The following is a 22,211-nucleotide window of genomic DNA, read 5'->3' as shown; positions in this document are numbered from 1 at the left end:
GAAGCAGAGGAGTACTCCCTTCTTCTCAGGAGGTGATATTTCTTCCTTTATATAGCTTGAGTGAAACTCATACTGGAATATTGTATTGACTTTTGATGTCCACATTTTGCATAGTTTACTGAAAAACCGGAGAAGGTGTGCAAAAAAGCCTCAGCTCCTATTCAGGAACTGGAGAAAGTGCCATACAATGATTAGACTCTAAGGACCTGACCTGTTCAGCTTCTAAAAAAATTAAAGGTTGGAATACAGATGTACAACCATAAGAGGAAAACATCAGGTGCCAAAGGACTCTTAGTCTTGGGGATAAAGGTAACATAGGGCTGAAATCTGTAGCCAGCCAAAAAATCAAATTAGAAAGACGGCATATATACTTTTAACTCAGATACTAACTATTGCAAGAGATTTACAACGGGAAGTAATAGATTCTTCATATTTTTCTGCTTTACATCAGAACTGGATGCTTTTCTTCGTGTTTATTCAAGTAACAGTTATCTTCTGGTTAAACAGAATTTACTAGGTTTGAGTAATGAAATGGGAATTAAAGAAAAGTTGCCATAGGAAATGGCAACCTGGCAAGCTTGTGTCTTTAGCAAGACAGTGTATCGTTAACAAGTCTACTGTATAAGCAGACAGGATAATAAGAACAGTTATTATTTGTTTATGAATTTAGCTGAATTTAGGATTGCGTTATATGAAATGCTTTCCTGTGCACCTCTGAGGAACAACCATGACTAATAGGAGAAAGACACGATTTTAGCTGGACTTCAAGGACTGTTTTCTAGTACAAGTCCTCATGCTGGTCTTTGCTGGCATGGACGAGAAGGAAACAGATGTCAGTGAGATCTCAGCCTGCTGAATCTGTAGTAGAAAAAATCTTCCACTGATTTTAATATAACCATCCCAGAAGTTTAGTCAGTGCGTGGAAGGAAGAAAGTGATGGGAAAGAAAGGACAGGACCCAGAAAGGGTACCGTTTCATCTCAACTTGCTCATTATCTGGGGATAACTATTGGATCTTGGCATACTCACACGCTGAAAAGTTTAATGACTTTCCTGTTAGTGACTCGGTAGCTGGGGCTGTGGGAGGCTGAGGAGGGCGGTGCGAGTGGAAGCAGCACGGCGCGTTCCTCCTGACGCAAACCAGGCACTTCTTGTTCTTCTCGTGCTGCCTTTCTACACAGGGGGGTTTCCAAGCAGACTTTCACATCCGATGTCGAAAGCAAAATTAATCATTTAGCCTTTTTCCTTTCAAAGAGAAGGAAAAAAAAAAAATCTAGTGGCAGTAAAAACCTCAAAGAAATCATGTTTAAAGACAAAAGGTTGTGAGTTGCTGAAGTCATCTGGGCTGAAGGCCAGGGCTGTGCGCTCCCTCTGTATCTCTGCAAACCCTTCTTCGTGGAGGTTAACGTTTATTAACTGCAGATACTTTCCTCTGCTGTCCAAATGGAATGGAGATGATGTAAATGTAATTTTCAAATCCTCCCTAGCTACATACATAGTAATAAGAGATCAATTATTTAAGTATGTTAGAAATAGGTCTTGCTAAGAGATTGCAATTTGGTAAAGATAAACAACACCGACAAAAAGCTCCAATATGCTCTTTATCAACACTAACTATATTCACTCCATCCAGAGCAATAAAATGTAATGAAATCTGCTAATGAAAACCCAAATAAAACTGGAACCAATCACTATAAAAAAGGTACGCTGTCAGAGAAAGACTTAAGAGGGTGGCCCAAAGGTAAGACATTACTAGTTATACCCTTGGCCTTAAAGTTTTGCCAATATTCAGAGCTTTGAAGGTTGGGTTTTTTTAGAAGAAAAACAGATGATGACAGATGAAGTATTTCTTTAATGACATTCAGTTCACCCTCCCAAAATGTTCCTTTTAAGCAACTTGCAGTTTCTTCATTCCATGCAGCTCACAGCTTCGTCCTCTTCATTTTCTCACAGGGCCATGTTTCCTCTCCTTCTCTAGCCATCTTAAAAAATAAAAATATAGCTCGGTTATCTAAAAGGAAGGAATTAGTCTATCGCATTAGATTTTGGCAAATCTCTCCAAATGTACTGGATTCTGATACTAGCGATGTCCTTTTCCGAACCGCGCTCTATATACTAATAACGGAGAACCGTTCTCACTTTCAGAGCCCCTTTGACCTTCTCCTGCATGCAGTTCTGTGCTGGCTCATCTTAACCGGCAGAAGCAAAGCTTGCATTTAAAGGAGGAATAAATATGGCCTTGCCAAGTAATTCTCCAAAGGGATCTTTCTGAGCAAATCTAGGGAATGACAACAAACATCACGGCCTGCACTAATGTTAGGTGATTAAACACTTGACTTTTACTGAGACTCTGATGTTTATAAGGAATTCTAAAAAAATATTTTTCAGGATATGTTGGTATGACATTTCAGGACCCTGTTCTCCACTCGTTATGGAAATTCACAATAACAGTCATTAATCAGTTCTGTTACTTCAGTCACAAGCTCAGCTTCAGCAACGTTGCCCTGATTATAACAGAAACGAATGGAATTTATGAAATAACTTCTAACCATACCATGGAATATATCTCTGTGGCAACATTAATTCAAATCCAGGCACTTCATTAGATCTTCTTTCATGCCGTTAACTGTATTAATATCTATTATTATTAACTTGCTTGACAGAGGTGAAAACAAGCATAATTCCGGGAAAGGGAACATTTTTCTATTTTCACACTGGCCTGCCTTTTACACAACCTCTCCACTTCATCAAGACCTTGACATATGTTCCACTGAAATGAAATGAAGTACCTTATTGAGTACTCTGCTGAACAGGAATGGAATGCTGAAGTGAAGCTTGTGTTATCTAACTGCTAAATTAAATCTTACGCTCTTTTTTTTCTGTGGGAATATGCATTCTCTGCCTGTTCTTGGAAACAAGAAAATAAAAGATTGAGAGCAGCAAAAGAAATGTTACTGCTGTCCTGAGAGCACAGCTCATTCAGTCAGTAGTCAACAGGTATATTGTATGTTCCAGCGTCTTTCTCTCAGCTAACGTTATCTTTTGGAAAAGCGGACCTAACATTGATAGTATAATTTATAGTATATGCAGTATGAAGTAAGCTAGATTTTACTTGCTTTGCTTCAACATCGCTGATGAATATTCACTGGGTTTCAGGCAAGATGACAAAAGGAACCTGTAGTTAGTTTGTGAATGTTACATACTGAAAATTACCAAGTATTTTTTCCAGGAGTTACATATAATGCACAACAATAGTCAGCAAAGGCACAATCCTTTGTTCATAGATCTCCATATCTGAAAAAAAAAAATCTTATAAAGCATACCATGTGGGTTTTTTTCCCTTCTTTTTCTTTCTTCAGAGATTTTCTGAACCATCTTTGGAGTAGCAGCTGGTAGATCCAGCACGCCCATTTGCACTGAAGAATGCCACTGGGAGGAATTCAGTATCTCCCTGTAGTTTAAGGAGAATTCAGACATACTCATTTCTTTTGTCTGACTGCATTGTGGAAACTACTCTTATTCTTTGCCACCAACCAAATCTGAAGCTGCTTCAACTTAAAGAAATTTTAACAGCAAGTCCATTCCTAGTTTATTCCCTAAATGCTGCGTCTGACCTCGCATGTTCTAACTTTTGCTGCTGTCTCACTTTCTGTGGCAGAAAGCTAATGCTCTTTATAAAAGGCAACTTTCGAAACGTGAATGGCTGTGTAAAATGTGAGTGTTGGCTGCTGAACGTGTAGTACGTGAAACACAGAGAAAGAAAAAGTAGCTTATTCTGTGCAGTGTGATCACAAAGCCCTGAGTTTCGATGTAGTCTCGACGATACCTCAGATAACCCGTTATGTATAATCCTGCACAGATGGAAACAGAAGTGCTCGTTCATCAGCTCAAAATCCCATCAGCACCCATTACTTCCAGGGAGAAAGAGAAAGATGCTGGGTTTAATGGCCTAATTCACTTTCCAAAAAGCCTCATGTCCCAGCAGATAGAGGAACCTTTTGGTTGTCTTCAGACACTAATGACTCCATTAGTTATGATAATTCATATTCCACGACTGACCTTTACAACCGCATGGACTTTCCCTCACATCTTACAACATGACCCATGCATAAAGACTGCCATTTTAGATTTACTTACCGTTCTTGGCGCTTCCTTCCACTGGTCTTTATCTGTAGCCAGGATAGTGTTTTGTCTCCAGCTTTATGTCAAACTAAATAACACCACCACCACCACCACCACCACCACAATAATAATAATAATAACTTAACACGATAAAATAATCTAACCATTAGAAAAGTAATTCAAAGAGCTTTAGAATAAAATTGAGAAAACCTGAAAAGGACAACACAAATATTTTTCACACTTACACGATTTTAAAAAGCAATTCAGCATGATATACCACGTTCAGGGAGCGCAGATCACAAGGCAAGGCTTTCCTGCTTCTGATTTGTTTTGTTTTGTTTTTTTTCTTTCTTTCTTTCTTTTTTCTTTCTTCCTCCCTTCCCTGCAGTTATCCTTCTCACTCTTCAGGTTGCCTTGGTGTAGAAATAACCATCCAGGATCACAGCTATCAACAATACATGGAAAAGGAAGAAATATTGTCTCCCTGCTCAGGCTGGTCCTCCCAAAGGTGTGGATGTCACCAAGACCGGATCAGACAGTCACTATCAGACCTGCCTTTTTCTTGTACTCATATAGCATGTGGAGAATAGAAGGCTTGAGACAACTTAAAAATAATAAGTAAATCCTCCCCGCCTTTCCTCCCCCACCAGTCTTTTTCTAGATCGCTTAAAAATGTGGGTAGAGAGACCAGTTACTGACTTACACCAAATATCGATTGGTTTTCAATTGCACAAATATATCAGCCTGAGTAAAGTGCTAACTCCCTCGCTATGCCTGCCCAGCAATTAGGACAACCTTCAGAGTATAGGAGTGTGGTTTCAGTAAGTCTAGTAGCCTTTTCTGAACTGTTTGCAGTGTTTACCTATCACACCTTCCCTGAGACCGGGCACGTAACACATTCTGAGACATAAATATCTTGTGAAATCCTGCTGTGAGAGCGTACGAACTACTTACAAGTCTGTAAACAGCAAGTCAGGTTTGAGAGCTCTGCGGTATCACCAAAAACTAGAGACCATTGTATTGTTGGAGTGAAAAAAGTAGTATTGCATGAGAGGAGACAGGGAAATTGCAACACGGTATTTTCACATCAGGACCTTTTCAGCAGAAGATTCAGGAAGGCTTCCAAATTGTGAGTATTTTCTAACCCACTCTGAATCCAACTTTTGCCCTATACCAGAGCAGAGTATCAATTTCAAGGGGGAATCAGCCTAACTAAGAGCCAGTGCAGCCTTCGAAAACGTACTCCCATTGCGTACTCTACAATCACTTGCTCTTACGGCACATTTCTTTCATATACAGGCATGCAAGAACTGATCCACTGTTCTGTTTTGCACTGGCTACTTTCTAGGACTCCCATTTTGCCTGAGAGAGAACAGATATAAATAATTATAGAATAAAATGTTGTCAGAGAATAATGCTCTCTGGTTGCTTCAGTCCGATAAAAGCCAAAGCAACCATAAAACTTTCATGGAAAAGGGCGATCATTGATTCTATGAGGGTAACACTTTATTACAGTGCCTTGTTTCTATTATGCCAAAATAAAATATCTTAGTCCTTCTTTATGTATAGTTTAGCTTACACATCTGATTTTGGCCTTTTTAAAATAACCTTGGAATGTCAGAAACGTTACTATTTCTTTCTCATGCTGAACTCAGTATGCAACACAGGGGTATTTAAAACATAAACATCATGATTTATGTGTTAAGTTGTAAACTAGACAGTATAACGTTTCAAAATCAGTTCCTGCTTCCTTCACTTCTCTCCTAATGTCTATTACTGAAATGTAGATTCTGTCCCAAACTAGAAAAGGTACATCATAAAAAGTCATCATTTCTGCATTTGTCCAATTTGTACATATACCTGAGTATTGACAGCTGATCCAGACTAACTTTAAAAGTCCCACTTTTTCTCAAAGACAAAAAAGACATGTATTTTCTCAAAGACATGAATCTTATACATCACATTTTGGAGTATAATATCTCAAGACGTTATTATCGTTTCTTTTAAGGACATCAATGGTACGTTTAAAAAAAAAAAGTGAGAAATTAGAGAACATTTGAGTTCCTGATTACTCATTGAATAGTCTGGATCTTCAGTAAAGCTAGACAGATTTCTAAGAAAATTAATTAGTCCTCTTAAGGACCACACAATATGAAAAACAACAGTGCCAATATTAAAAACTTAGGCAGATGCACATCATCCTTTTATAATTATTATTTCTAGGTAACTATTCAAGAAGTCCATTTGTATCTTCTCCCCAGTATATTCATTACAAAAATAACTCTAAAATATGACTAACTCGTTTCTAAGTTTCCGTTAATGACAGCTTTATTCTGCTTTATAGCTGAAAATACAGTTTCCTAGGTTTTGGCAGTATATGTCTGCAGTTAGCTTCTTTTCAAAAAAGGTCAGAGGGTGTTGGAGCATTGAACATGATTCAGATTTTAGTGTGCACTGATTTTACGAATGTTTAATTTTTCAGCTGTTATCCGTTTATATAAATGTGATTTCTGAGTCAAGTGAGATGTAGCTGAAAAGCATGCTTATTTTAAATTTTACCAAAATGTTATAGCTATTTAACAAATGAATCATCAATTTTACTTAATATAATTCATCTTGAAACTTATATGTGCATATGTATTGTATCAATTATCACAGATCACCAGGAATATGCAGTCAGTACATCCATTAATCATCCATGCAGACACCTTGGAAAAGGGCAAAGTTTGAATCATGTCTCAAATTATATACATATTGGAAGTAGAAATTCTGTTTCAGAAGTGAAATGTCATAAAATCATCCGTGCACCAAAAATAATAGTAATAAAAAAGCTTATTGAGTTCATTTAAAATAAAAAAGGAAGAATTGCTAACTTTGATGCAAAAAAGAGGCAGACTACTTTTATGAATGCCATAAAAATAAACTATTTTAATAGATACATAAATAAAAGGTTTAAAGTAGAATTTTCCCCCCAAACATAAAGATGGCCTCGCTTCTGTACAGAAACTGAACAATATTCACGTGACTACTAAAATAATCACTTTGTTACATTCAAAATAATTGGAGACAAATACATAATGAAACGATGCACCTGAATCATTCTCCTTTCTCATCCTAGCAGTGTATACAGTATTTTCTTGTTTTACAGTACTCTGAGGATATGGATCTGTTAAATAAAACTCTGAATGATAGAGTGGAAATAAAATTAAAAATCAAAGGAAGAAAAAACCAAACGACCCTAGCACCTAAAGGGATACCTTGCATCACCCAGTAATTACAGTTTTAATGGAAGAGAAATAAGTATTGTGCTGTAAAATAAATTATGTCTTTTACATACTGTTGTATAGTTATCTTAAAGTGTTTAAATATTACATTCACTTTGGTGATGTGTTTTTGTCTATGCCTATAATAAATTATACATGGCGTGTGCTAGCTGTTCATGTGTGTTGAATAATAACCTCCTGGTTTTCCTACAAATGGGGGGAGCTTAGCACATCTAAGAAGTTTTAAAAATATTTCTGATTTATGTAAGACAGACAAAGTCTAATTTAAAGCAGCTTTCCTCCTACCATGCCCCCCTCCCCAGAACATCTAAAAAGTTACCCTGGTGGCTTCATGTTTTTGCTGTGTTGTATCAAAAAATGTCATAGGTTGGTGACTGACACGTTCTGACCCACAGAGGCTCTCAAGTTTTGTTTTTCCTTTTTCTCTATGAATCATCTATCAGTTTGAAAACATCTGCCATTAACATCTCCATACTCTCCAAATATTCCAACTAACGTAGGCAAGGAACCACCGTTTGTCCATGAAAAATGAGTTTACTGAAATTAGGTGTTATCGCCGTTGTTATCTGGAATGTAGCTGTGATGGGTGAGCACCATTCATCCTGTAGAGGAGAAAGTTTGTCACGTGGACGTTTACGTACACTCAAGGCAGAGTGTTGAGACATCTTGTGCTGGTGAAATCAGAGAAAATAATAAAAGATGACAACTTCCATCCATAGTGCAGAGCTAGCATTTCTAGTATATTCTGTCAGAAGTTCAAGAAAGTTGGGCCAAGCTGACTTAGACTTGGCAAAAGAGCTTAGAGTCTATCCACCAGCAAGACGTGAACGGCAATGTAACGATTGCCCTTTTTTCCGATTTGCTTTTTTCTTGTTCTTGTTCTTCTTTTGCTTATTCGCACCTTTACTTTTATCTGATTTCTTTTTCTTCTCGTCCTCCTTAAACCACGGACCCCAGACTCCTCCATTCAGCTTCGGGTTACTCCGCGGGTCCTTAGGCGGGTATCGAACAGGAACCGCAGTCTTATTGAACTGTGAAAGCCTCCGCAACAACTGCTTCACTACATCTGGATACCTGGCAGAGAGGTCCACTCGTTCATAGGGATCAGCGGTTATGTTGAAGAGCCACACTGTTTTCCCAGCTGACCAAGAAACGCGTTCATTGTGCCAGCGGTTGGGGCCCGCGTTACTGAAGGCCTGTGGAGGTACCCAGTCGCTATATCCTGGATTTCCCGTCAGTAGTTTCCAGTGATTCACTCTGATGGCAGACTGAATCGCAGTGTTCCAGATCCCATAGCCAGCTGCCCAGGACCCGTTTTTGGCTTTGGTGTAAATCGGGTCAATGTTGTGTAAGATGTCTACCCGTGGAGAACGTCTGCCTTCGCTAATGGTTTCCCATATATCATAGCCATCCAGCTGGATATCTTCATCGATCTGCCCTTCTGCCAGTGTGATCAAAGTGGGGAACCAGTCTGTGATGTGCACAAGCTCCTTGCACACAGACCCTTTGTTTTTCAGAAGGGGGCTATGGACAAACCCAACAGCACGGATACCTCCTTCCCAGTAGGTCCCTTTGCTTCCTCGGAGAGGCCAGTTACTTCCTCCGGCCATTGGCTGCCCACCATTATCTGAAGAATATATGATAATGCTGTTCTCATAGTAACCATACTTCTTTAAAGCAAGGGTTACGTTGTTTATGGCTTCATCCAAACAAGCTAGCATCGCAGCGTATCTTCGCCTGTTGATGTTATTTATCGATCGATAATGTTCAAAATACTTGCCTGGTGCCTGAAGAGGCGAATGAACAGCTTGGTAAGCAACGTATAAGAAGATAGGTTTCCTAGGGTTATGAGAGGCTAAGATTTGTTGTACTTTTTGTGTGTACATCTGCGTCGAGTAGATGCCGTTGTCATGATCCCAAGCTGCGTTGTCGTTCTCGTACAGGTCATAGCCACATATCCCAGGGCCGTCACATTTGAAGTGAGTGTAATAGTCGCCGCTGCCTAAGAGCGAGCCGAAGAAAGTGTCAAATCCTCTCTGCGTGGGCATGCATTCTCTGCGATAAAACCCCAAGTGCCATTTGCCAACCATGTGCGTCGAATAACCAACCTCCTTCAGCTTCTGAGGTAGCGTGACGTTATCCAGAGGTAAGCAGTTGGGCTGGGTTGGCCGTATAATGGAGTGCTGGAGGCCGGTGTGTATCTGGTACCTGGAGGCAGGGAGGAGACAGGCATCAGGGGAGCGGGGGAAAGAAATGCTCAGGCATGGACACCCGTGCGCATAACTGTAACAGAAAATATTCCTACGCATGCAGCAGTTCCCTCTGGGAATATTTGGAAGCGCGTACGTCAAAACCTAACGAGGTCATACTATTAAATCTGCTGAAACAGGAGAACGGCATCTGTTTCGCTTCACGCCTGTTTAAGAGCGGTTCCCCCACCTCCTTTGGCCAGCGGGCAACAACACCGCACGAGGAACATGACAGAGCAGCATCACACGCTTCCCTCCCTGCTGGCCTCATTTTTAATGTTTTAATTTCCTTGTAGCTGTGAGCAGCGTCAAAGGATCTCGGAGGCAACGCGCTGCCTGTGAACCGTTGTTTGGGCCCTCCTACTTTAAAGCTAGCGCTCAAACTCACAGACCTTTACGGTGTCGCTTATGTATAACGCACCCCCTAGAAAGCAGAACGCTTGCGTTGTGTTTTCTGAGCACGAGCGAGTCCTACAGCAGTGGCTCGGGACCAGCTCTCTCACGGCATGTGCGATACTGAAGGCCCGACGGTCTGATTTCTGCTCATCCATCACGCGATGTGCATACGGGCTATGACTTAGCAGAGATATTACTAATATTATAAGAACTGAGTCAGTCGTCAGCACGCACATGATGGGGCCTGGCTCTGCTCTCTCCTGGAACACCTACAGTCCCAAGCGTTTAGCTCCTGAGTAAGAGGCGTAAGAATGCGTGGACGGCAAGCGTCCTGGCCAAAACTCAAGGACGCATATGCAGTTACAGTGAAAGAGGTTTCTGAGCCATCACTCCAAAGGAAGTGATAATTTCATCACTGGATCTCTTGTTCAGCAGTCATCTTCTGTCCTTGCCTATCTGTTCCATGAAACGTTTCCCTCCATGAACTGAGCTAGTCAAAATACCTATATGTACAGGAGCACAGACGTTCTGAGGTACTTTTTTTTCCTCCACAGAAAGCTTTCACATGTCCCCATTTAACAACGATTATAGAAAATTACGTGGATAAATACAATTTTTACAATGCCTCATAATTTGCTAGTGGTAAGCATATCTACAGCATGCAAATACGCTGGACTTTCGGCATGTAACAGCAGCATATTTAAAGGATAGGATAATAAATTCTGCAGTGCAGTACAGTCTATGTGTAAAGAATACATATGGCCTCCATATGATTAGAAAATGAATTCAGCATGGGCAGTAGTAAGTATCAAAAATCAAGGACAAATCCATTTATATCAGTTTGACACTAAAAAATAAAATCTTACAGCACATTGTAAACCAAAGACGACTTCTCCCTGAGTGTGAGAATAGATTAAATCCTCAGTCATGAATAGAACAGCTAGGTCCACCAACACTGTGAATCTTTCCCAAAAACACTTTTTCATGAATTTGTGGTAGTAGGAGTTGGGACTTCCTGACACATTCTGCTTGTATTGCCAATCTGATTGGCCTCCTGAGCTATCCAGAAAATTAAAAACATTAGGCTCTGCCTGTCCATAAATAACTTAAAGTCTGCTTTTATATGATGTCTTCCTGGCCAAGACCTTAGAAGGCACCATAGATGTCTTTAATGCCTGCCAATCTGTAATAATTGTGTAACTCCCATTTTGTTCTTGAACTTATTTCCACAGAACCAGAAGCTCTAGTCCAACTAATTTATTGCAGAAGCTTTGGGTGTTGCGCCCCTCTGCTTTGAGCCAGCCTGTGCTCAGAACACTGCAGCGCCGCTGCTTTGCTTTGTCTCTCTGGCACTTCTTGAGAGCATTGTTTCTGGTACCAGTTTGTGGATCTGGAGCCCTCCCAGCCAATTGTCCCCAAACTCACAAGCTGGTGCTGACACAGGAGGTACTGCAGTAGTTAAAGCATACTCTCAAAATTACGGGTTTCTGGGATCTACCCTTTGCTTTTGTGAAAGAAATCTCACCCACACACAAATACCCACATCTTTCCCGTGATTCAAATATAATATTCTCCTTTTAAAACACGTAAACGACAGTAAGGAAACCACGGTGGCTAACGGCAGTGCCCCATACTTCAGTTCACTCCATCTTTGAGAGTCCTCAGGGAACTTTGTTCACAAGACATTCAAATTCCTTCCCCTTCTCCTTCCTCCACCTTGTTAAACTCTTTCAGTAAATTCCCCTTATTTGATCCAACTGAAAAAGTCCTTGCCCTCACCCTGCTATTTTAGTAAATAGCTTCTGCTTTCTTAAACGTTGACCGCCTCCTCTATCTTGAGATCAACCCCCAATCCCAGACGGACAGTTTCTCCCCGTATAAGCTAATTTTGCTGGAAATCCGAATTTTCTCTAAAGTGATGTTGTTGTAATAGAGATCCTTCCAACCTTCGCGACACAGAAGCTGAGCCTGGGGGGAACGGGCGACAGAATTTGCGACACGTTGCAAACCAATCTGCCTCTTGACGAAGCCTACACAGAAAGTATGATATCTACACAAAGTTAATTCTCCTAAAGAATTCATAAACAACACGCAGATTCCCCAGCTAGGGCTTTTCAATTCTATATCCAAGCACGAAATCCCTACACTGTTAATCTGACAAATACTGAACCAAAAAATATCAAGAATTAGCCTGAGTTATACATATTCCTCTTAGGAAAATATCTGGCACACAGCACCGCGTCTTATTTCGGCAGTCCCCTCAGTAAGTTATTCAATATGCTGGCTACAACGCACACAGAGCAGCCCTGCTTCAATTCTCTGCTGCTGTCTTTTTTCATGAGACTTTGGTGTGTTTCCCATATGTGCGTGTGTATGCTATTTATGGCACAGCTATGCTTCTGAATATACATATATGCACACAGACAAATCGATAGGCATTTTTATATTCAGGCGAAAAGGGATCCGCAAAATAATCAATTTTAAGTAAAAATATTTCAAGTGTAGAATGTTTCAAAGAAATATCAACCTCTAACTATCAGACTATTCTTCACTATTACAAAAATGGTCACCATTTGTTCACTTTTCTGAGCCACATGCCTTCCTAATTGATCCATTATGTGCCGATATTACTTTTTCAGTGAAAGTATTTTGTTTTCAAAAGACTTGCAGACCATTCATGGGAAAAACAAAGTAATCTGAGCAAAAGACAGTGATTATATGGAAGTAAATGGCATTAATAGCAATAGGAAAAGTGTCTCAACGTTACTGTTTTGAAACTATTTAGTGCAAGAGAAGAAAAAACCGAACAAGGCAAAACATAAAGGAAATAAGAGGCAGATGCTGATTGAGGGGGAGTTCTCTAGAAGATAAACTCACAAGCTCACTAACTGCCATGAAATGTCTGTGAAATACGTTCTATAGATTTCATCGCTTTCTACCACAAGATTAGCTAATTCTTCAGAATAAATTGGTTGAATTTAATCCCAAATGCAGAAAGCAAGTAATGATCATGAATAGTCTGGAATTCATTATGATAATTACAACACTAGTAACCAGTTAAATATAAGCAAATGCTGACAGGCCACAGAATCTAATTTCATAGTTTTTTAGACTTTGACCTTTATGGACAGTATTTACATAAAGGTAATAGACTGATAATATTCTGTACAAAGTATACGGTTCAAGACTTGTGAATACTTGATACGCAGGTACTATGCTCTCTTTCTCCCTACCCCTCCAAGTTTCTAGATCATGGCTGTCTCTGTTAGATACCTGAAATTTGAAATTTGCAGAACAAGGAACTAAGTCAAATTTACGTGAAATGTTTAGCTAATAATATGCATATTGAAAATTCCATTATCCTCACTACATGGGGATGGCTCTTCTTTGCGCATTTTCTACTCTTCTCTCTGTTTTACTAGTGTGGAAGTTGTTCAGATGTTTACAGTAAAAACACTGTGATAACTGTTCCAGCTAAGGCAGCTGTTTAATGGTGGATGACTGTTACACCGCTTTGTTTACTTGTTTGTAGTGGAAACTTTAAAGGAACGGACTCCCAGTGGGAGTATCTTGATGACTTTATCGGTCCTCTGCTTCCTGGATGCTGAGAGAAATATTTCAGAGGTTTCTTAAAATAAAGAAACAAACAAATAAATAAACAAATAAATCCTCCATCCTGAGGTTGAGCTCATGATACTGCTTTCCAACATGATTTCCCTTCCCGTTATAATCTAGAGCTGAGCCAGTGGCTTTTACATTACTCCTACCTTCAGTCTCAAGGTGCAGAGACCATTAAGTTGTTAAAGGTCAACTGTACGTTCAAGTGCCAGAGTCTTTGTGGATGTACATCACCACGGGGACACTAAAGTCAATTTGACCTGAGCTTGAGGAATGCATTAACATTTGGAGGCTTAATTTCCCCCTCTGATGTCCGTAGTAAAGCTAAATTAGTTTCCCAGTTCTCATCTGGAGAGCAAACCAAAGCAGAGAAGTGGATCAATGACAGTAATCTTTGCACATTTTCACTACTATTCCCCTGAAGCGGAGAGCAAGACTTAAGGTCTGCGTAGTAGAAGAGATTCTCCTGGCATGCCTCACATCCCCAGGATGCTTATGCAGTCTTAAACATATGCAGGCCAAACCAGTTTTCCTTAAAAAAAAGTCTCCCTAAGGAGTTTTCTATTGAGTATTTTCCCCCTTAACTTCAGGGTGGGTTCTGCACTGAGAAAGAAGCTGGGATGGTTCTAATTTTGTAATGTGCCTGTACAAAACTATTGATTTTAAGCTTTCATAATTTTAAAATACTGCATTAATTGTCTTCAAACTGAGATTCTTTTAAGGCTCACTGAAGATTAACAAAGAAGCACAGTTTGAAGTTTCTAATTTCAGGAACTTTTGCTAGCACAGTTCTAGTTAGTACATGTGGAAAATGTTTTTTTATTATGCTTGCACAGCTCGGGATATGTCAAAATTTTTTTCTCAATTTTAAAAATAATAAATTCTAGCCTAGGACTTAGAAAAGAGTATTTTAAATTAAAAAAAAAAATTGCCAGAAGGAGTTGCAAACAGAGCGATAGCACTGAAGTATGCATGCTACATTAATTAACGGGATCATTATTGATGATTATGCATTTCCTTGTTAAAAATAACAAAATACAGCAAGTAGGTACCAGTCTACAAAGTAGGCTTAGGGACTGCTGAAGAACAGTCTTTGATATCTCACCTGAAACTGTTTGTATAACACAACAGCTAGAAATATAGCTATTCCAGATGAGTAAAGAATATAGAAATCGGTGACATTTTTTGCTTGGAGGTTCCTAGTTCTCAGTGGTCCAAGTTAGTGGGGAGAAAAAATCCCCAACATCCCACTTGCTGCCAGCAAATCATTAGAAGCAGGACTCAATGACCAGTAAGAGAAAATAGATCTAATAAAGACTTCTTTATAGCGGACTGAGGCTTTAGCATGGAATCCACAAACTCTAACTGTTTGAAAAAGCTGTTACTTGGGGCAGATATGTTTCCTCTTATTTACCTCGAAGTTGTTTTGAGCTCTGTAAGATGCTTGCGTGGGAGAAAGAAGCTGTCCAGAAGCTCTTCTGCTTTCAGCCCTCCAAACAGGCTGGTGAAGAGCGTGGCAGAGAGATGCAAAGTTCCTGATCACACATGGACCGACATGAAAGAATCACACAAAAATGGTTTTTGCGTCAGATATACTTGCCACAACACCAAAATGTTTTATGCTGAATCTGCTAAGGTTTTTAAAACTAAAATCAGAGAGTAAAGGTGGAAAAGGGGCAGGTTGATACAAGAGACACTGGGGCAGAGAGATAGAGTTAAGCTGATTTAAATGAGATGCAAATAAACCTATCGCAGCCTGACATGAATTGCTGCAAAGCAGACGGTGAGTATCAATTCATAGTCCCTTCAGACTGATGAAACGAAAGCCACAGCCTGTAGCCGCAGCGCTTTTTTCTCATTTTGTATTAAGTAAACTTACTGATAAGCAAAATGTCTTCTAAATTTCCGTGTCTTTTTTATTTCCAGTCTTTTCCTAACGTAGAGACGGATGACAAGTCTTACCTTTGCTAATTTCCACTTATCATGCTTCCATGCGAGCAAAAGCAGGCAGTAGGCATCTCCGCATTTGTTGCGGTACCAAGAATACCCGGTCTAAACAAGACCAGGTTAGCTCAGCTCCATCGATCACATTTCTTCAGTATCGATGGTCCATGGCAACTCCGTACTATTCCATGTGATACGTTTTCTAAATGCTAGCATGAAAGTTTTGGTTTTCGTGCAATATAGTCTTCTCAGAAACAATCTTGAGGAGCCTTGAGCCTATACTGTATAAGTTACAGTTCGTCTTTCAAAAACAGCAGCTATGCAGCAGCACAGGGAAAGTGTTTTTTTTTTCTGCCCTAAGTTCTGGATAGATACTTGGTTCCAAAGTAAAGTTACAGCTAAGGCTTCAGTTCAACATATAGTTTAAATAAGAATGTGATTTCAGCCAGGTAGTTGGCTGAAACAGGACCAAAGTAAGCAATCACAGTTTGTGCCATGAACATGAGTGTTGCTATAGGTATGGAAATAACGCTCAAGTCAGCCGTGCAGCATTTCATCCTGGTTAAAATTCTGAACGACACTAAGGAGTGAAGGAAACGCCTTCTACAGAACACGATCTGTCACAAAACGTACCCTTTTGCTGAACAGTATGGGTAGAAAGGGTAGAAAGGATGTCTTGGCTTATGCTGCCTATTTTTCTACCTGCTTAAGATTGCGGGTAAGATATTCTGCATACCTACAATATTGTCCCAGTGGTTTGAATTAGACATGAAATCCTTTTATTGATAGGTGCAAATGGTACTAGAGCTAAGGAGTTACTTCTCTGAGACAGTGGATGCATCTCCTTGTAGAAAAAAGAGCAGCAAAGATTTATTACCCGAGTATGGAGGCAGTTCTTCACTGGGATATGAGTTATGGCTGGAGGGTTCAAATGTGCTCTGCTGCAGCAAATGACATGCAGAATACTGTGCCACAGCCTGACCAACGCTGCTTAATTTTTTTTAGAAATTTGAGGGAGGCAAAGACTGTCCATTTTCTGAAGTAGGCATGATCCCCATAGTCCTGGTTCCCCACTATTCAACGGACTGAATGCTGAACGCACGCTGGGATGCGACCTGGGTGCAGGTCACTGCCTCAGGTTTCCTGCTTTCCTTGGGAAAGAAACAGAGGCGTACGGGCAGGGAAGCCCGAGTGAATCTGAACAAGCCCCACCAGAACATTTTCTCTGCTCAAGTCTTCTGTCAATGTTAAACGTATGCCAGAAAAAACTCTATGAATCTATCATTTACCCATTTTTATCTTCTAGCTTATAACTTTAGATTTGGGGGGAGAGGCAGGTTATGAGCATAGATGGATCAGAGAAGCAAATGCAACTCTAAACCTTTGCAGACTTTCACTGTCTCGGCCCAGATAAAACAAAACTGAAGTTTTCACACGCAGATATACACACATTCGTTTAATCCTCAGCAATATTCCTTGAATTTTTATGTGCTTATAAATCCGAGCAGAAAAATATCCACTTCTAAATCAAGTGTTTACATAAAAAGTCTAACTCAAATTATTTACTGTTTTATCACTCTGGCACTGCTACTGCAAACATTTCACTTGAAAGATTCTGAATCTTGCCCTACTTTCAAGTTTTCGGGGGGCAGTAGGGGGGGTGTGTGTTTTTAAATCAGCTAAGGCTCTTCCATCAAATACAGGAAAAGAAAAAAAAAAAAAGTAGCGATTTATTCATGGGCTAATAATGTTACAGTTTTGTTCCAATTACCTTTTTCCAAGGACCTACAGGAGTTGAGGTATCCTTTTAACCAAATGCCATTTGGATTTTGATGGATTAACTCAACCTCAAGATCATTTGGAAATTCTGATCTCATGCAAGCCCTGACATTTGGTCATCTGAATAACGTCCTTACACCGCTATATCGCTTATACTGCGAATGTATTTTTATCATCCGGCACCTAGAAATGCCACCCAGAGTTACATTAACAAAAATAAACATTTATCAACGGCAAGAACCAGAGGGACTTCCAGTGAACTCCTTGTGGTGGTTCAGAAGACCCCGGCACAGCGACGGACCCCGCTGCTGGAAAGCTGGCGAACCAAGCCAGAACACGTTGGTCTTTGTGGCTCTATATTCCGACCAATTTTGCATCTCAAGGATATGCACCAGCTCTGCTCTCTTTTATCTTCCCAACTCCTGCTGATGCGACTGGCACCCCAGGAGCGCGGCAGAGCTTGGCGAACGGCCGGGAAGAAACTGTTGTCTCTAGAGTTGCTGGCTTTAGAGGCAAAAGAGCCGACTGTGGAACCAAGCGGGGAGAGAAAAGAAACAGAAACCTTCATCTGCGTTTCCTCGGGGTTACTCACCCTGGTTGCAAGGGGTTAGCGCAGGGAAAAATAAAAATCATATCATGAAACTCAAGCAGAAGTTTCAACTTTAAATCACCCCACAAATTAAGTTGTAATTAGTATTTTCGTACACTAATTCCTATTTTTTACGAAACGTTATTAAACTGGCAGCATATCCGCTACTAACCTTTCCTGTCACCGAGACAATTTATCTGCTCAAATGGGAGGACGAAAAGGATAAAGGAGAACGTGGGAGTTGGCAGCAGCTGGAATGCATATGTGTATATGCAGCTATTGTTTTCTTTGCTCCGAGTTCGCTGCAGCTGTGGAAACAGAGCACAACGTTTCCAACTTTATCACTGAATGTTATTCATTTCGAAAAAAAGGGGAAAAAATGTGCGATTGCATAATCGGCGCTCTCGGTTTCATGTCTACACGTAAGTGACATGACAAGAAACCAATCTGACTAAATACTTCGCATGCCAACCACAAAGCCAGACATCGCCACCAAATTCTGGGCTCTCAGCAAAAATAGATCCCATCGGATATTACACCTAATCAACATGTTAGAAGGAAAAGAAATGCACTGCTGTGAGTTCAGGAGTATACTGGAGCTACGCTGGCAAGAAGAGAAGCTCACATAAACAGACTATCCCTGCATATTTCTCTGAAGTTCAGGCAAGCAAATGGCAAAGGAAAACCAATTCATTAGTAAGGGATGAATTTTTTAGTCCTGCTTCAGTCATTTTTACAGGCGGAAAAACAGAAGAAAGTGAAATAAATGCAGTCTAAAAGCCATAAATTGACAGAACAATTCCCCCCTCGGGTACTTCCAAAACTGCTCTGCGGACCCTGTTGCAAGCGCTGCGCGAGGCTGGAGCAAGACCAGCATGTCAGAACAGGGACACGGCACGTACCAGTTTGTAAAGGTTGTTCCCTGTGCTGCAGCACGTAACTCCTGAGCACTGGAAGTGTGTAAAGGCGGCCTTCGTTTTAACCTGTGTTCACTGCTGTGCTGGAGAGAATACCGTCTCAGATGCTATTAATATCCTGGAGTAGGATATTCTTACAGATAGGGGAAATTTCAACGTGTCTCGTTGAAGCATTTTGCCTAAAAGAATACATTAATTGGTAATAACATAGGCATTTTTACATGACCAGAGAAAAAAAAAAACCACACTTGCCATGGACACGTGAGAAATATTTTTCAGCTAAAAATCTCAAGGTTGAAACTCATAATTCTGTGACAGCTTAGGAAAATCAGTGCATCTTTATATAAGGAGAATTTATTCAGTGGATGCACCTAAGGGACATGAAAGATATTCATTATATGGTTGCCTTTCATAAGAAGACATCTTTCATAAGATGTCTTGATAGCAGTCCTTAAGGTAGCAGCCAAACAGTTATTTTCTTACCTTACACTTTAATTAAAGTACCCATTTTGACCATTTATTACTATTTCTGAATTAATATTGTCCTTATGTATTAGTCATATATCCAGTACTTAGAGTCTGCATCAATCTAAATGCTGTAAAATGACCTTGAATTGCCAGCAAGGATGACTGAGGACAAAATGACAAATACAGGTTAACAACTACCGTATCATGGTTTTATATGATATCATTTGAGAGAGATAATTGCTTTATAATTAAAGAACATTATGACATTGAAAAAAATCAGGATTATTCGGAGCTTCAGAGACATCTCAAGTGTTTCAGATACCTTCACACAACATCCAAACTTTTTGAAAGGTATAATTTCCTATTAACCATTGAACAACTACATAAACGTACCATTTCTGAGTGTGACATTGGAGAATGTCATCGTTTCATCGCTCTATTAAGCTTAAGTATATCATAGGCCATTAAGTTTCTTTTGAAACCTTAGATTAGTCTTTAAGACTCTGATTTAAAATTAGAGAGAAATTATTATTGAGAGTATGCTAATCAAGTGGTAAGGGCCACAATCTCTCTTTAGTGTTTGTAATATTGCTATTATCCTGCTCTATGATACGTCTCAAGCTCAACTGTCTCAAAGCACCTATTACAGGAAAGAGAGAACAGATTCTAGCCCTCTTAATCAATATGTAGCTACTTAAATAGAAGGATCAATTCCATCAATTTCAACCGTATACTCTTTTAGATAAATTTTTGCTCAGCGTCATTAAAATGTCAAAATGAGTCCCCGAATTAATGCATGAAACCCCTTTTCTAGTGTAGAGATTCATTGTGAAAGCTGATTAATTAAAAAATATTCTTGGATGATTATTTCTGTTTCATCTCAACTTTGCTATTCTATTTGTTCTGCTTAATGCAGTCTATCGTATAACACTATTTTAAAACATGTACGTTTGCATCAAAAGGAAATTATTATCTCTTCCTTCATCTCCCATATATCACACAGCACTTCAACATAGCAGGATACCCACCTACAGCAATCCGATATAGCTGAGCATTTACCTTTAAAGCTTAATTACACATTTCTAGACACTTGTAATTGATACTGCTGTCACATCAGTTGCATATTAAATGATAAGCTGTTATTCAAAACTGAAAAAGTGAGAGTGCGCAATCCACTTAATCCATTTAAGCAGCATAACTTCAGTTTTACGCAGACTGCAATGCCCACCCAGCCACCTCCTGTTTAAGATCTTTAACACCAGCATTCTTGTCAGCAAGATAACGATGCCCTTCGCTGTTGTCCCCACAGGTATCCGGGGACAGGCACATGCCAGAAATCGTTTCATGTCACTCCAGAACTTCTGCTAGAACGGAAGTAATTTTCCAAGAAAAGCTACAGCCCTGATAATATGAAGAACAGCTTTATCTGGATTTGAGAAAAAAATGCATTTCGACTTTTCAACAACATAGATAGTTTCCTGGGCTGACACTTACTGGCAACAGCAGCGGCACTGAATCATTAGCAAAAGGAATAACCCTGACTTGAAACAGGGGGCTGGGAGCCAAGAGACACGCTTCCTTCTGGGTTCCGCACAGTTTTTAGCCTGAGCATTGCAACCGACCTCTAATTCTTTTGTCCTTCCGACACGTTCAGATTAGTTTCTTAGTCCTTTGTGTTTCTCGTCCCTTTAAGCAGGGATGGCACTACGTCCCTTGCACCGCACAGCTAGCGCTCAACATGGGCTTTTGAGCCTTCTGATAAAAAACATTGGCAGGATGCAAAGGAGCATCACCCTGATGCTAAAACCAGTTTGTAACTGGAGTTGTTAAAACACAGCACTTGCAAGCATCTGCTTATTTACTATGATTACTGGCAGTTATGTACGAATTCTGTCACGTATTGCCGGTTACTGAACTAGACCCTACTGCCTCATTAAATTCAGACTGTTGTTAGTGCTACCGGATTTTCTTTTCTACTTCCTGATTCACTTGAGAAATATTGTATTAAAATCCTTTTTTCAGAACTGACCGCAAGATGCAAGTTCGTTTTTGCTTGAGAAAATGGCTGGTGTTAATAAGGCACTGTGTGCAGTTCCCAAAGAAATAATGTATTAAGATAATGAAGTATTTTATTAACGTGGGTCCCAGATGAAAGGTTCCTGATTGACAACATGGGGAAATGAAACATCTTTGTTTATTCACAGAGGAGATTCAACATGGAAATGAAACGCTTTCACTGCCGTTATCTGAGTGGATGTAGATGTAGGTGTGCTTTTGCAGCAAAGGAAGGAAGGAGTGGGGAGCAGTGTTTCACGGCTGTCAGTCATTTCGGTGACAATTTTTAACTAACACATCAGAGATATTACATACTGTATAATATGGCATAAAAAGGGAAGTAAAGTGTCTGTATTCACAGCACGATGTTTTTCTTACTTTACGGATTTTCAAATTTCTGTAAAGCCATAAAAGCGTGAAGACAAATGGAACTCTTTTCCCATGTATCCTTAAACATTGCGGTCATTAGTTTCTTTCTCTCTTAAAAAATCCGTATGTTGGAACTCAAAAGGAACAAAACAACTACAGCAGGTACCGTGCCCAGCTCACTGCAACCCATCCCTTCTAACATCGGCAAATACCAAAATGCCCCCGAGATTCAGCTGCCGCAAGCTGCCTCCGATCGTGACGAGGCAGCGCAACGCCAGGGGCTTGGTACTTCCTAGGGCTGTTTTCTGCTCCTGTACCAGACGGATCGGAGTTGCTATCTTTGCGCTCTGTCCAAATCAGAATCATAGAATCGTAGAATCATTAAGGTTGGAAAAGACCTCTAAGATCATCGTGTCCAACCG

At 40.0% G+C, this 22,211-nt stretch overlaps 1 protein-coding gene across 2 annotated transcripts in view; it reads right to left on the bottom strand.

Moving 5' to 3' along the window:
• Positions 1 to 1,071: 1,071 nt before the first annotated feature.
• The window catches only part of ARSJ (arylsulfatase family member J), a 52,214-nt gene continuing 31,074 nt past the window's right edge, over positions 1,072 to 22,211 (bottom strand). Inside the window, exons 1-4 of one of the 2 annotated variants that reach the window (XR_012673636.1) lie at positions 4,367 to 5,031; positions 3,323 to 3,450; positions 1,870 to 1,981; positions 1,072 to 1,244 (exon numbers count right to left, since the gene is read on the bottom strand). Coding sequence is in view for 1 of the 2 variants with exons in the window: in XM_075150289.1 (XP_075006390.1) it covers positions 8,212 to 9,613 (1,402 nt within the window). In the remaining variant the exon portion in view is untranslated. Of the gene's footprint in view, positions 1,245 to 1,869; positions 1,982 to 3,322; positions 3,451 to 4,366; positions 9,614 to 22,211 lie in introns of those variants that run through there. The other variant, XM_075150289.1, reaches the window with a different exon arrangement.

This window comes from Calonectris borealis, chromosome 4 (assembly GCF_964195595.1).
Source record: "Calonectris borealis chromosome 4, bCalBor7.hap1.2, whole genome shotgun sequence".
Classification (NCBI taxonomy): domain Eukaryota; kingdom Metazoa; phylum Chordata; class Aves; order Procellariiformes; family Procellariidae; genus Calonectris; species Calonectris borealis.
This window is presented reverse-complemented; position numbering and strand designations above follow the sequence as displayed.